The sequence below is a fragment of the Bubalus bubalis genome, chromosome 14, assembly GCF_019923935.1.
Source record: "Bubalus bubalis isolate 160015118507 breed Murrah chromosome 14, NDDB_SH_1, whole genome shotgun sequence".
NCBI lineage: Eukaryota > Metazoa > Chordata > Mammalia > Artiodactyla > Bovidae > Bubalus > Bubalus bubalis.
In genome coordinates, this window is record NC_059170.1 from 44,357,613 (window position 1) to 44,371,980 (window position 14,368).

The 14,368-nt window shown below is 47.6% G+C and overlaps 1 protein-coding gene and 1 long non-coding RNA gene across 16 annotated transcripts in view; one reads left to right on the plus strand and one right to left on the minus strand.

The window, feature by feature from the left end:
* The window catches only part of RIN2 (Ras and Rab interactor 2), a 211,035-nt gene that overhangs the window by 16,626 nt on the left and 180,041 nt on the right, over positions 1–14,368 (minus strand). For 13 of the 14 annotated variants that reach the window (XM_025264175.3, XM_025264172.3, XM_044927992.2 and 10 more), the window contains 2 exons: positions 11,684–11,775; positions 7,001–8,176 (listed from right to left, as the gene is read on the minus strand). In XM_025264175.3, the coding sequence (XP_025119960.1) occupies positions 7,001–8,176; positions 11,684–11,775 (1,268 nt within the window). Of the gene's footprint in view, positions 1–7,000; positions 8,177–9,051; positions 9,179–11,683; positions 11,776–14,368 lie in introns of those variants that run through there. The other variant, XM_044927993.2, reaches the window with a different exon arrangement.
* LOC102410852 lies at positions 7,592–9,854 on the plus strand. 2 transcript variants are annotated; one of them, XR_003103181.2, is made up of 3 exons: positions 7,592–7,728; positions 8,353–8,471; positions 9,136–9,854. It is a non-coding gene; the product is annotated as an uncharacterized LOC102410852 (long non-coding RNA). The 2 variants fall into 2 exon arrangements; XR_006544574.1 differs by lacking the exon at positions 7,592–7,728 and having other exon boundaries at positions 8,177–8,471.

Here is a 14,368-nt window from a genome sequence, read left to right on the forward strand (position 1 = left end):
ATAATTCCCGGTATCCGCCAGGAATTCTAACAGAACCCAGAGTCTAAACAACATGATGTCCAAAAGGGGTAGGTTGCAACCTACATGACAAAGATCAAAGTGAGGTCACACAGCCTCTTGGCTTATTCAAGTTCTAGCATTCTTTCAAGAAAGTAAAGTAGAAGCAATAGAAGTTAACATTTGATGACAAGAGGCAGATCTTTTTTGTGGGGAACTCAAACTGTGAAGTGCAAACGTGCACCAACGCGAATACCGATGGGCACATCTGTTTGCGCAGTTCCTGGGACAAGGGGCGGGACGGAAGCCTGTGCTCTGTGCTGGCCCTCGCTTCAGCCCTGTCACAATGAATGGGGGCCCTCTCCCCGAGGCACAGAAGTTAAATGACCTTCCCTGGACGGTGGGGAACCTGGTTGTCCCTACCGCAAAGAAGTCAGGAAATAGCATAGTGGCCCTCGCTCTGTACGAGAAGGGCAAAAGGAGCTGCTTCTGTCTTTCGGTGCTAACATGGTCACCTCTGGCTGCACAGCTGGATTAAAAATCAGGGCTGAACTGGACAGGGTACTAAGTGCTTTCCAAGCATTCCAAACACTTTTATGTACTTTACATGTATTTAAACTACCCTTTGACTTACATGAATACATAACTCCTATGTGTTTTCCCTTGGGTCTTCTGAGCTATAGTCAGGAAAAGAGGGGCAGTCTTCTGTCTAATTAAACTAATTCTCAAAAATAATATAGATGTGCTTTTCCTAGGCTGCAAGAGGTCGATCTTTCTCCTGCTCTGTACCTTTTGATAATGTACTAAGAGATCCTCTCCTTCCAGGTGACACGGACACAAGGACTAGCTCAGAGGTCAGAATCAAGGTGGTTTAACTCTTAACTCTGCACCACTATGCCTCTCGGCCTACTTTCAGAATGACTCTGTCTAAAACAGAGCAGGTAACACAATAACTCAAGGGATTAAACCAAACTCTGAATTCAAAATTAAAAGCAAATCACACTAGATGTTGAAGCTTGAGTTAGACTTATGCGTGCATGCTCAGTCGTATCCAGCTCTTTGAGACCTCATGGACTCTATGTAGCCAGCCAGGCTCCTCAGTCCATGAGATTTCCCAGGCAAGAATACTGGAGTGTGTTGCCATTTCATCCTCCAGGGGATCTTCCCAACCCAGGGGATTGAACCCACTCTCCTGCATTGGCAGGCAGATTCTTTATGAGTGTACCACCAGGAAATCCCCAGGTTTGAATGTTCATTAAAAAAAATGACATGAAGCAAGGCAGTTTTAATTGTTTAAAACCCAAGGAATGACTTCAGACTTCTTTCTTACACACACTATGCTCTCTGGTGTTTAACCACATTTCAGTATCATTTCTCTATAAAGAAAATAAAACACTCATGTAAGTAAATTGATGTTCTCTTTGAAATATGTGGGAATTGAGTTTAAGGCTACTTTTTCTTCAAATAATGGTAATACTCTTCAGAAAAAATACACATTTTGACAGCCACTAAAGAAAGCAAAACCGTATCTTGTTTTTTATTACTGACTTTTATAAATACAGTTGGCTTATCTGTATCTTTGTGGAGTGTTTGTGTGCAATTTGAATGAAGTAGAAAGTTGAGGATTACTAACATTTTGGGAGTTGGAAAAATTTTGTTTTTCTTGAAACAAGACTTGAAAACAGAGGGATTTCCTTAAGATTAATATCAAATCAGAAGTAAAAATTCTTTTGCTTTAAGAAAATCAAAACAGTATCCACAAAAATGCAACAAGCTCTGCAAAGTATAGATGTCACTACCAGAAAGTTGGGACTAAGAGAATACCAGTTGAGAACACCAGCTGGGTTTCTCTTCTTCTTCAGAAAAAAAATCTAGTCCTGTCCTCCTTTCCCACAGCTTCTGGGGGAGAGAGTGCTGAATGAGGAGGTGGGAATGTAAAGCCTAGATCTACAGAATTCCATCCTGAAATTCAGGAAGTTGGAGGAGGTATTTCAGTGCTGTAACCCACTTTGGGACTATTCTCTCGCTGGTTGAAAGAGACTGAGACGGAAGTGGTGTGATGTGAAAACCCACCAATAAGGAGCATGTGTTGGGATAACAAATGATGTCACAGGGTCTATATCTTACTGGGCGGGGCACTCAGGAGTGAGTACACTTCACTGTGTCCATGAAGTTACCAATCCTGGGCTTTTGAGGAGGATGCCAAATGGTATACATGCTTTTGTTAAAGCAGTTGCTTGTCCCTCCACGTACCACTTTTGCAGAGTGAAGGGTAGAGAGCTTGTCACAAGGGAAACAGGATATGTGGCCCTGGAATCAAGAGGGAGCTGGGTCAAATGGGAACTTATCCTCCCATCAGGAGAGCAAAGCTGATGTCAATCAACCAACATCTGCTCAAGAACCTCTACATGGCAAGGTTTTGTGTGGCAGTGCTTTAAAGAGCAGTCTAGACAGAAGTCAAATTCTCTATGATAGGGCACCACCATTTAGGCTGGCAATTTTACAGCTTTGAGACTGTTTTTATCCTGTCATTCTCACCTGGGAAGTGCTGCCCTACAGGGCTATGACAGGAGCACATGGACAAAGTTGCAGTTGGGTGAGAGCTATTTGGTTTTTTCATTGGCTTTTCTCTGTGCAACTGAAGAACTCCTTTGTGAAGAAGATTAGCACTGTATCCAAACACTAAATGCACATGGGTTCATATGGTTCATTTTACATATAAGGGATGGAATTCTACGTGGGTTACAGCACTGAGATACCTCCTCCAACTTCCTGAATTTCAGGATGGAATTCTGTAGATCTAGGCTTTACATTCCCACCTCCTCATTCAGCACTCTCTCCCCCAGAAGCTGTGGGAAAGGAGGACAGGACTAGATTTTTTTTTTGAAGAAGAGAAACCCAATTGGTATTCTTGAAAAGCCTTACAAGCATCAGTTGACACTGGTTCTGAAGAAATTTGAGGTTTGGAATCCTGGGGGTGGCATTTAAAGTGAATCCATTCAAAGTGAATTATAACCTCCCAGGAAGTGAGATTGGTGAAAATAAACAGATAAACCAGAGGAGACCAGGGCTGAATCCAATCTCCCCTACCCACCAGCAGCATAACCCTCCACAAGTCACTTTATACATCTTGACCTCCATTCCTGAATTTGCAAAACAGAACAAAATCTACACAAAGGTACCACCCATGAGTTGATCACACAGTTCAAAGGAATCACTGTGTTAACAAGGTCTTAGTAAACTAGTGAGCCCTTCATTTAGGAATATGTAAAACAGATCATTTAGACTCCATTTTCTTGCCAGAGTCCGAATCTAAACTGGCACATTTAAGGGGATTGGTTTTCTAATCATTAGGATCACATCTTTCCTCACAATTGGGCACGTGATGAGTTTCTTAGGTCACCTTCTGCTTTGGCTCGCCTTCCTCTTAATTTCAAAAGCCCAGCACATTCTCTGCACTTTTCAAAACAGAATAATGGTTTCCTTGATGAAGCAGCAGATAAGATGAAGCATCTGCTTTAATGCAAAAGCTTAAACAAAACAAACCAATAAAAACGTGTGGCAGCGTGTCACACGCCCGCGTCCGCAGACAGTGGCTCTCTGAGCTTCCTCTACCAATGGTGAGCCTACTATTCTAATGCCCTTGAATTTACAAGTTAAATGTTTAAGTTAATTTTCATTGAGATATAATTGACAAATATCGTATTCCTATTAGGTGCATAACACAATTAAACAATGTTTTCCAATCTCCTTAGTTTCTTATGAGAAAATATGAACACAGGCACCAGCAGGGGAGAGGCTGCTGCTGCTGCTGCTGCTAAGTCGCTTCAGTCGTGTCGACTCTGTGCAACCCCATAGACGGCAGCCCACCAGGCTCCCCTGTCCCTGGGATTCTCCAGGCAAGAACACTGGAGTGGGTTGCCATTTCCTTCTCCAATGCATGAAAGTGAAAAGTGAAAGTGAAGTCGGTCAGTCATGTCCGACTCTTCACAACCCCATTGACTGCAGCCCACCAGGCTCCTCCGTCCATGGGATTTTCCAGGCAAGAGTACTGGAGTGGGGTGCCATTGCCTTCTCTGGCAGGGGACAGGGGTAAGGTTCAAAACACAGGGTTTTAAAAAAATAAATTGGGTTGGGGGGCTTCCTTGGTGGCTCAGTGGTAAAGAATCTGCCTGCCAATGCAGGAGACATGGGTTTGATCCCTGGTCCGGGAAGATCCCATGTGCTGCTGGACAACTAAATCCATGTGCCACAACTACTGAGCCGGCACACTAGAGCCTGTGCTCTGCAACAAAAGAAGCTGCCACAATGAGAAGCCGTGCATCGAAACTAGAGAGTAACCCCTGATTGCCACAACTAGAGAAGAACCTGTGCAGCAACAAAGACCCAGCACAGCCAAATAAACAAAGTAAAAAAAATTTTTTTATTTATAAGATTTTTTTTAATGTGGACCATTTTTAAAGTCTTTATTGAATTTGTTGCAATATTGCTTCTGTTTTTATGTTTTGCGTTTCTGGCCACGAGGCACATGAGATCTTAGCTCCCCAACCAAGGGTTGAACCCACATTCCCCAGTGGTCCAGTGGAAGGCAATCACTGGGCCACCAGGGAAGTCCCCTCAAAAAAACAGGCTCTGAATCCAAAGAAGAAAGTTCAGAAGCTGCACAGGCTAGGCCAGAATAGCCCTGGACACCTGGCTCCAGCTGGCAAACCCAGCCTTGCCAAGGGCACACGGATGCCTGCTTCACAGGGCTGAGGCCAAGACCTACTGCCATCGCCGGGACAGGCAGCCTGGATGTCAGCTTCCCTCCTCCTCAGGACCTTAGATTTTTAGATGGAAAGCTCTATCTTTCCAGAGCAGCAAAGCGTTTGTGTCAAAGACTGCTGGCCACATTCAAATCTGTTTTTGGAGAAGATGAGATCCGGGGCTCCAACCAACAACAATACCCTATCTGAACTGGCACCTTCCGAGAAGCTAGGAGGAGAGCTTCCCCCGCACCCGCCGGAAGGACCGGCAGCTTCGGTCGGTGCTCACAGCATCGGCGGGGAAGGAAGGCAAGGCCTGGCTCCCCAGGGAGGAGCCTCGTCTCCGTGGGCTGGCTGGCACTGCGGCCACATAGCCCAGCGCTGACATCAGCGCCCGCCTGGCTCTCCCGCCGGTGCGGGGTCTGAGCCGGTCTCCCCTGAGAGGCAGGCTCTGGGGGTGGGGGCGGGACCGAGAGGGCCCGGGCCGCTCTTCCGTTGTCTCGAAGGCAAGCATTTCCATCCCCAAGGCACATCCTGGGGCACATTCCTTCCAACTTTCTCTCCAGCAGCCGGGCTTTAACCACGCCCCACCCACCCAGGCGCAAGCCACAGGAAAACAAACAAGGCTTTGATTCCTTTGTGAGAAAATCAAAAAGCTGCTGAAACTCACTTCAAGGAGAGGGGGAGAGAGAGAGAGGCGGGGAGACACCACCGGCAAACCACACGCTGTTTACTACTTTCCACAAACAGACCCAATCAGAAAGAAGCCGATTCCAGCTTTGCTTTATGAACGGCCTAGAAATGTCGGGTAGCTCTTTTTGATTGCTGCTGCCCAGTGAATGAGGTCTCTGAAATTTGTCCTTCAGAGTCGATCTTCTGAAGTTAAAAAAAAAAAAAAAAAAAAAAAAACTCTCTTAAGACTCTAGCCCTGGAAAAAGAGAGGTCTTGCCAAATTCAATCTTCCCTTGGCCAAAGTAACTATTAGCAATTCAGCTCTCCAATGAGGTTAGAAAGAAAGTTATTTCCCCTTGACTTTGAAGAAAACACCTTTCATGTGACCTCCAAAATTTGATACTTATTTTTAAAGATACACAAAACAAACTTATCCATTTGACTTTTTTGTTTTTGCTTACTCCCAAACTTACTGAATTCTGTGATTAGAAGCCAGCAGGGCAGTTTCCCTCTGGGAAGAAGGGGGACAGGGAGGGGTTCCCTGGGGGCTTTGATGCTGTCACGTTCTGCTGCACTGGTGCTTGCTCCCTGTGGCAACTCACCCGGCTGCACACCGTGGCCTCTGCCCTCCTGAGGGTAAAAAAGGGCACTTTCCAACCAATACAGCACAAACCCCCATGGCTTGCTGAGACACACCTTCAGGAGACCCTCAAAGCCCACACAGAGCACAAAATCAGGCAGGCAACCAGAATGGTCCAGCCCTGAACAGACCCATCTGCGGCTCCCATTAGTCGCTCCCCAAAACGTGTCCGAGCCTGATGCTCAGCCCCCAAACCAGGTATATAACATGAAGTCAACTTCAAGAAGCTGTGTTTCTAGTTCAGATCAGCCCAGGGGGTGGAGTGTGTTGCTGTTTTGAACTCCGGAGAAAACGCCACCCAAGAGAACTAACACAGGATACAATGTCCTGCCAGGCCACAGTATATATATATATATATATATATTATATACTATATATATATATATATATTATATACTATATATATAGTATGTATATATATTTGTCATTTTATTGAAGTATAGTTGATTTACAAAGTCCTATTAGTTTCAGGTGTATATTAACTGATTCAGATATATGTACACAAACACATCCTGGAGGAGGAAATGGCAACCCACTCCAGTATTCTTGCCTGGAGAATCCCATGGACAGAGGAGCCTGGTGCGCTACAGTCTGTGGGGTTGCACAGAGTTGGACACATCTGAGTAACTGAGCACATATATACACGCATATATAGATACACACATATGTATTCTTTTTCAGACTCCTCTCATATAGGTTATTACAAACTATTAAGTATATAGGTCCTTGTGCTATACAGTAGGTCCTTGTTGCTTACCTATTTTACCTACAGTGGGGTGTATCTGTTAACCCCAAACTCCTCATCTCTCCCTCCCTCCCCTTCCCCCTTTGATAACCCTAAGTTTCTTTCTACGGCTGTGAATTTCTGTTTTTAAATAATTCCACTGGTATGTATAAGCAATTCTATACACACACACATGTATTTTAAAGGCAAGGTGGCACCCACCTATCTGGTCTTCGGGGATCAGCGATTCGATGGGGGGGTCCAGCTCGGAGCTCTGGGACAGGTAGTTCTTCACCTGGGTCATGAACTGCCGGATGGTCTGCAGGAGGTCGGTGCTGGACACGTGGCACTCCTTGTTCTCCTGCAGAAAACTCACGTAGTCCTGCACCAGGCAGCCGAAGTAGGTGCGCTTGTCGCGGGCCAGCTCGGCGATCCGGCGCACCATGCGCTTCTCCGGGGTCAGGAACGAGCTGAAGACGCCGCTCATCTTGCGGAGCTGGGACTTGACGAGCTTGGGCAGCACGAAGGAGCTGTTCCGCTTCTTCTTGGACTTGATGGGGGGGGCCATGGTCTCCTGGTCGCTCTCGCCGTCGTAGTCCTCCAGGCTGCTGTTGGTGTCCGCCTCGTAGCCAAACAGGGGCATGCTGCGGTCCAGGTCCAGCGAGTCGGAGGAGGAAGTGGAAAGGCTCATGTCACTCAGCCGCTGGCGGCCCGCGCGCCACGGGGCCCGGGATGCCGAGGCCGAGGCGGCGGCGCGCCGGGCCCTTGCGCAATCCCCCGAGGCCAGGACCGCCTCCGCCTCCGTCTCCGCCGGGGCAGAGCCCCCCCCTGCGCCGCCCGCCGGGCCCGCCGCGGGCTCCGGGCGAGGCCCGCCGCCGGTCAAGGTCTTGGCGCCGCCCTCCGCCTCGAGGAAAGACGCCTGCTTCTTGAGCCGGGGTGGAGGCACGGGGGTGGGTTTCGTTCCAAGCCGCGCCGCGTCCCCGGACTGGTGCAGGGCGACGGTTTCCGGCATGCCGGCCGGGGGCGCCACGGGCCCGGCCAGCTGGGGGCCGGCGGGCTGACTATGAATAGCGGGCGGCGGGGGCCGGGGCGGCGGGGACCGAGGCCTCTCGGTGCCATCCGCGTCGGGAGTCCGAGTGCAGGGCCGCCGGGGGGCCCCGCCGAGGTCCTGGCTGTGCACTTTGAAGAACAGGGGATTAATAAAGCACAGGGCCCCGTTGGTCTGGCTGCACTCCAGTTCCGAGGGCGTCCTGGTTTTTATAGAATGCACTCCATTTATCAGGCAGAGCTGACGCGAGGAGGCCGGACTCACGCCGTCGTCGCCGCCGTCGGAGGAGGGAGGCCTATGGGGAGGTGGAGGGTTTGGGGGTTTGTTGTCAGCTGGAGAGCTCCAAAAATCTGAAAGTCATTATCGTGAACACAAGAATGTAAATACAGTGCACTCGGCCTGTCCATCACAAACAGCACACTTGCCTGGCAATGCATGGCTTTGGAGGGGAGGTGCTATGCTGGAGTGTGGTGTTTTCCTTTCTCTCTCTCTCTTTTTGCTTTTAACTGCATTCCTTTACTGGAAGGGCTGGAAATGCTGCCAGGCCCAGCTGCGGGCTCCCGGGAAGGTTCGTGAGGCTTTGGGCTTCAAGGCTCTTGAGAAATGGCTTGGCTGTTGCCCACAGAGGGCCCAGCCCTTCCCCAGGTGAGGAAAAAGGAACAGTGGGAGCTGGGAGAAGGCTGTGGGGCTGAGGGGGCGGGGGGGGGGGGGGGGGGGGGGGGGGGGGTCCCGGAGAGGGGTGGGAGGCGGCTTCCCACTTGCTCCACCAAGAGGGAGTTTGCCCGCCCAGTGGCAGCACCCTTTCTGATGGATGCCCTTATCCTGGGGTGCCCTCCTCCACCCCCTAGGGCCTGCAGTTCCCCTTTAATGGGCAGGACGAGCAGCTGGGTCTGTGAACATTACACAATCTGCCTGGGGTTTTACACATTCAGCATTAAAACCCAAAAGGAGGAAAAATGCACTCACAGGGCCCATCAGCAAAAAAAAAAAAAAAAAAAAAAAAACAGGACAGCCGGGCTCAGGCCAAGGATAAGTGCAAGTTCGACTGTCTTTGTGGTTTGCTGCCCACTCTTCCCAAATCTCCCAGTCTTCTAGCCGTGACCACTGTGGCTCAGCACACTCTGGAGTGGGGCACGTCGCTGTGACTGCAGCCACCCTGCCTGTGCGTCCTTGGACGGACAGGTCGGCCTTCCATGCAAATCAAGGGAGGCTAATAAATAAATACCTGGTGTCATTTCCATCTGGAATAGGTTGCTCTCTCTACAGCTTTGCCTTGCTGTGTTTGCTGAAACTGTGTTTCTTTCCTAAGGGCCCAGAATGGCTGGTCACCGGGATCCTGGAGAGAGGGTGAGGCCAGGAGCCCTGGGCCTGCCTTGTCCTTGCCATGCACACCCCTGACCTTGGCTCCTGTTGCCCGCTTTCTGTCGTCCTTCCTTCCCTCTAGGTCTGTGCTGTCCAACAGGGAAGCCAACAGCCACCTGTGGCCAGTGAGCGCTTGAAATCCAGCTTGTGCAACCAGGGACTCAATTTTCCATCTTATTTCATGTAAACCCATTTAAATGTAAAACCGAACAATTGCATTACTGGGAAACTCAAGTAGGTCTGGAACTGGGGTATGTGAAACTACTTCTTCAGTTGTAAATTTAATGGAATCTAAATACTGATCCATGTATTTTTGCTGAAAATTTAGTGCCTGAATAGAAGTGTGCTGTAAGGATATAATATATACTGGATTTCAAACACTTAACAAGAAAAAAAGAAGGTAAAATATTTCATTACTATTTTAAAAAATAGGGATGATATATTGAAATAGCATTTCACATAGTAAATAAATTATAAAAATTAACTGCACCTTTAATTCTCTTTCATGTGGCCACTAGGAAATTTTAAAAGTGTGCACTGACTGGCCTTACATATTTTTATAATGGCCAGTATAGGGCTGCTCTAGCTCAAAATTTAACCCTTCTTAAATTCCCACTGTCACCGTTGTTAAGATTTTGCAAATATAGAACGTGTAGTTCTTGTGTATGTGTTGTTCCCATACAGACTATAAAGCTGGGGAGTGGCCAAGGGGGAGAGACCCTATGGATCCTTAAACCCTTGCTGTGGCTGCCACATAGCAGACCCTCCAGAAACACTTATTAGATAAACAAATACATGAGATACAGGGTTTTAAAAAGGGATGTCTCTTCACAAAATGAAGTACACAGTAACAATTACACGTTCAATATCTATGGGCTTCTCTGGTGGCTCAGACGGTAAGGAATCTGCCTGCAATGCAGGAGACCTGGTTTGAGCCCTGGGTGGGGAAGATCCCCAGGAGAAGGGAAATGTTACCCACTCCAGTATTCTTGCCTGAAGACTTCTATGGATAGAGGAGCCCAGGAGCCTGGTGGGCTACAGTCCACAGGGTCACAGAGACTGGGACATGATTGAGAGATTAATACTTTGGCTTTTTAAAAAATTTTGCTTCTGGTGAGTGGGCACCAGAACAGATTTTTTTTTTTTTTTTTGCCTTAGCCTTTGCAGAGCACAAGGGCTGCCCCCAGATACTCTAGTCCTTGAGCCCTGGCACGAAGCACACAGAGCAGGTGGACCACCCACCTGGGAGTCCCAGGGACAGAGGTCACCAGAGGAAACAGAGACCTGGAATCTCAGCAGGGCTAGAATCTAGGTGGTGATGTGACCTTAAACTCAGGAAATGCTTTGAACTCTCTCCAAGGGGTATAAAGCTCAGTGGTAGAGATGGCATGACTTTTCAGCAGGGACACTTACATGGCCCTGGTATTTTTACCAGGACTCTGCCTCCTTGTCCTGCGACCCAGCTGCCCATCAGGCAGGCCTTGGACGCATTTGGCAATTCTTCTGAGGCAATCTAGGTTTCAGAGGGGAACATGACTCTTAACTCCAGGCTTCTCTGTGAATTCTGCAGGCTCCCCTGGCAATGGCACCCCCTTTAGAACAAATTCTTTAGAGTAAGGGGAAAATGTGCCCAAGGAAGGACATTTCTTATTTGCTGGGTCAAGTATCACAGTTTCTTAGGTTCTAAGAATCCTGGGACTTGCACTTCTGAATCCCAAATTCTCACTCAAATACCATGGCCTGGTTGTTCATCTATCTGAAGACTGGAGCCCTGAAATCTTAAGAGAATTCCCCTTTCCCATCAAGGAGGAAAACTGTGTGTGTGTGTGTGTGTGAAAGTCAAATGCACAGATTCCCTAGGGCAACAGGACCCATAAGTGACACTGTGGCAGTGGTGTGTCCTGAGCCCCTACCATCCACTGCCCAGCACGGGGCTGGGTTGAGAGGCACGAGGGGAAGCGAACATCTGGCTGGCCAGAGTGGGGATGCTCGGCGGGGTGAGGGATGTGGCCGAGAACACCAGGGCCGGAACTGAGGCAGAGAGGAACTGAGACAGATGTTCCCTGGAAGCCTGTGCAGTCAGATTCCTCAAAGCACAGAAGTGCCATCAATGCCGTGCATTCTAGAATAAAACTCAAGCAGGGGAGGTGCCTGCGCCGGACTTCCCTGTCCATCAGGCATGGCCATTCCCCAGCAAGATGCCATAAAAAGGCAGGACCTATGACAGACACCTGCTGGACATTTGGGGAAGCCCAAACTCATCAACAGGAGGTGCTGGGGAGAATTGTGGGAGCTCCCCAGGCAAACCTAGCACCTGCCTCTGAGAGCTGGTTCAATGCTTGACTTAGAAAAAGACTCTCAAAAGGTGTGACTCAGGGCCTCCTGAAGTTCTGCCATGCAGGTGAGGGTTACATTCTGATGCAACAATGTTTCAGGGGCCACTGGCTCTGCTCCACACATGCATGACAAGAGACTGGGCAAGGGCACCCACTTACTTAGTCCCAGCTGGGCGAGTTCTTCAAGCTGAGCCTCGGTCTTGGCTGTTGAAATGGCATAAGGCAACTTCAAGGTAAATGGCAGGACGTCCCTGATTTTTCAAAAGACAGAATACCCATGATTACACATCTCATTTCTGTCTCTTGCTTTCATTTCCATCCTAGAAAGGTTTCAGCTGAAAGTATTTTATTTGCTTGTAAGTCTAGTTGATTTACAGTGTTTCCAATATACAGCAAAGTGATTCAGTTTACTTTGCCAACAAAAGTCCGTCTAGTCAAGGCTATGGTTTTTCCAGTGGTCATATATGGATGTGAGAGTTGGACTGCGAAGAAAGCTGAGCACCGAAGAATTGATGCTTTTGAACTCTGGTGTTGGAGAAGAGAGTCCCTTGGACTGCAAGGAGATCCAACCAGTCCATTGTGAAGGAGATCAGCCCTGGGTGTTCTTTGGAAGGAATGATGCTAAAGCTGAAACTCCAGTACTTTGGCCACCTCCTGCGAAGAGTTGACTCATTGGAAAAGACTCTGATGCTGGGAGGGATTGGGGGCAGGAGGAGAAGGGGACGACAGAGGATGAGATGGCTGGATGGCATCACCGACTTGATGGACGTGAGTTTGAGTGAACTCCGGGAGTTGGTGATGGACAGGGAGGCCTGGCATGCTGCTATTCATGGGGTCGCAAAGAGTCGGACACGACTGAGTGACTGAACTGAACTGAACTGAACTGATAGTCTTTTTCCAGATTCTTTTCCATTATAGGTTATTACAAGATATAGAAATACAGTGCCCTGTGCTGTGCAGTAGATCCCTGTTATTATTCTACAGCTTTAACTATTTCAACATCGCATCATATCCAACCTGACTTGTCTTGACTGGTGACTGGACTGGGGGGTCATGACTTCTGCCCATGTTAACACATGCAGGACAGACTGAGTTCCTGGTTACAGATCAGCAGTGAAGACTGAATTGCATTCCCAGGCAGCTAAACTGTATCTAGAGTTAATATTGGACTCACTGACTATGATGGTTGATCCATCATGCAAATAATACATTAGGTATCAATTTGCTACCTGCTCTGGATGTTGGGGCTTCTCTCATAGCTCAGTGGTAAAGAATCTGCCTGCAATGCAGGAGACCCGGGTTTGACCTCTTCCAATAACACAAGAGAAGACTCTACACATGGACATCACCAGATGGTCAATACCAAAATCAGATTGATTATATTCTTTGCTGCCAAAGATGGAGAAGCTCTATACAGTCAGCAAAAAAAAAAAAAAAAAAAAAGACTGGGAGCTGACTGTGGCTCAGATCATGAGCTCCGTATTGCCAAATTCAGACTTAAATTGAAGAAAGTAGGGAAAACCACTAGACCACTCAGGTATGACCTAAATCAAATCCCTTATGATTATACAGTGGAAGTGAGAAATAGATTTAAGGGCCTAGATCTGATAGACAGAATACCTGATGAACTATGGCCGCAGGTTCGTGACCTTGTACAGGAGATAGGGATCAAGGCCATCCCCATGGAAAAGAAATGCAAAAAAGCAAAATGGCTGTCTGAGGAGGCCTTACAAATAGCTGTGAAAAGAAGAGAAGAGAAAAGCAAAAGAGAAAAGGAAAGATATTCCCATTTGAATGCAGAGTTCCAAAGAATAGCAAGGAGAGATAAGAAAGCCTTCCTCAGTGATCAGTGCAAAGAAAGAGGAAAACAACAGAATGGGAAAGACTAGAGATCTCTTCAAGAAAATTCAAGATACCAAGAGAATATTTCATGAAAAGATGGGCTTGATAAAGGACAGAAATGGTATGGACCTAACAGAAGAAGAAGATATTAAGAAGAGATGACAAGAATACACAGAAGAACTGTACAAAAAAAATCTTCACGACCCAGATAATCATGATGCTGTGATCACTCACCTAGAGCCAGACATCCTGGGATGTGAAGTCAAGTGGGCCTTAGAAAGCATCACTATGAAAAAAGCTAGTGGAGGTGATGGAATTCCAGTTGAGCTATTTCAAGTCCTGAGAGATGATGCTGTGAAAGTGCTGCACTCTATATGCCAGCAAATTTGGAAAACTCAGCAGTGGCCACAGGACTGGAAAAGGTCAGTTTTCATTCCAATCCCAAAGAAAGGCAATGCTAAAGAATGCTCAAACTACCGCACAATTGCACTCATCTCACACGCTAGTAAAGTAATGCTCAAAATTCTCCAAGCCAGGCTTCAGCAATATGTGAACCGTGAACTTCCTGATGTTCAAGCTGGTTTTAGAAGAGGCAGAGGAACCAGAGATCAAACTGCCAACATTCACTGGATCATGGAAAAACAGAGTTCCAGAAAAACATCTATTTCTGCTTTATTGAGTATGCCAAAGCCTTTGACTGTGTGGATCACAATAAACTGTGGAAAATCCTGAAAGTGATGGGAATACCAGACCACCTGGCCTGCCTCTTGACTTGAGAAACCTATACGCAGGTCAGGAAGCAACAGTTAGAACTGGACATGGAAAAACAGACTGGTTCCAAATAGGAAAAGGAGTATGTCAAGGCTGTGTATTGTCACCCTGCTTATTTAACTTCTATGCAGAGTACATCATGAGAAACGCTGGACTGGAAGAAACACAAGCTGGAATCAAGATTGCCGGGAGAAATATCAATAACCTCAGATATGCAGATGACACCACCCT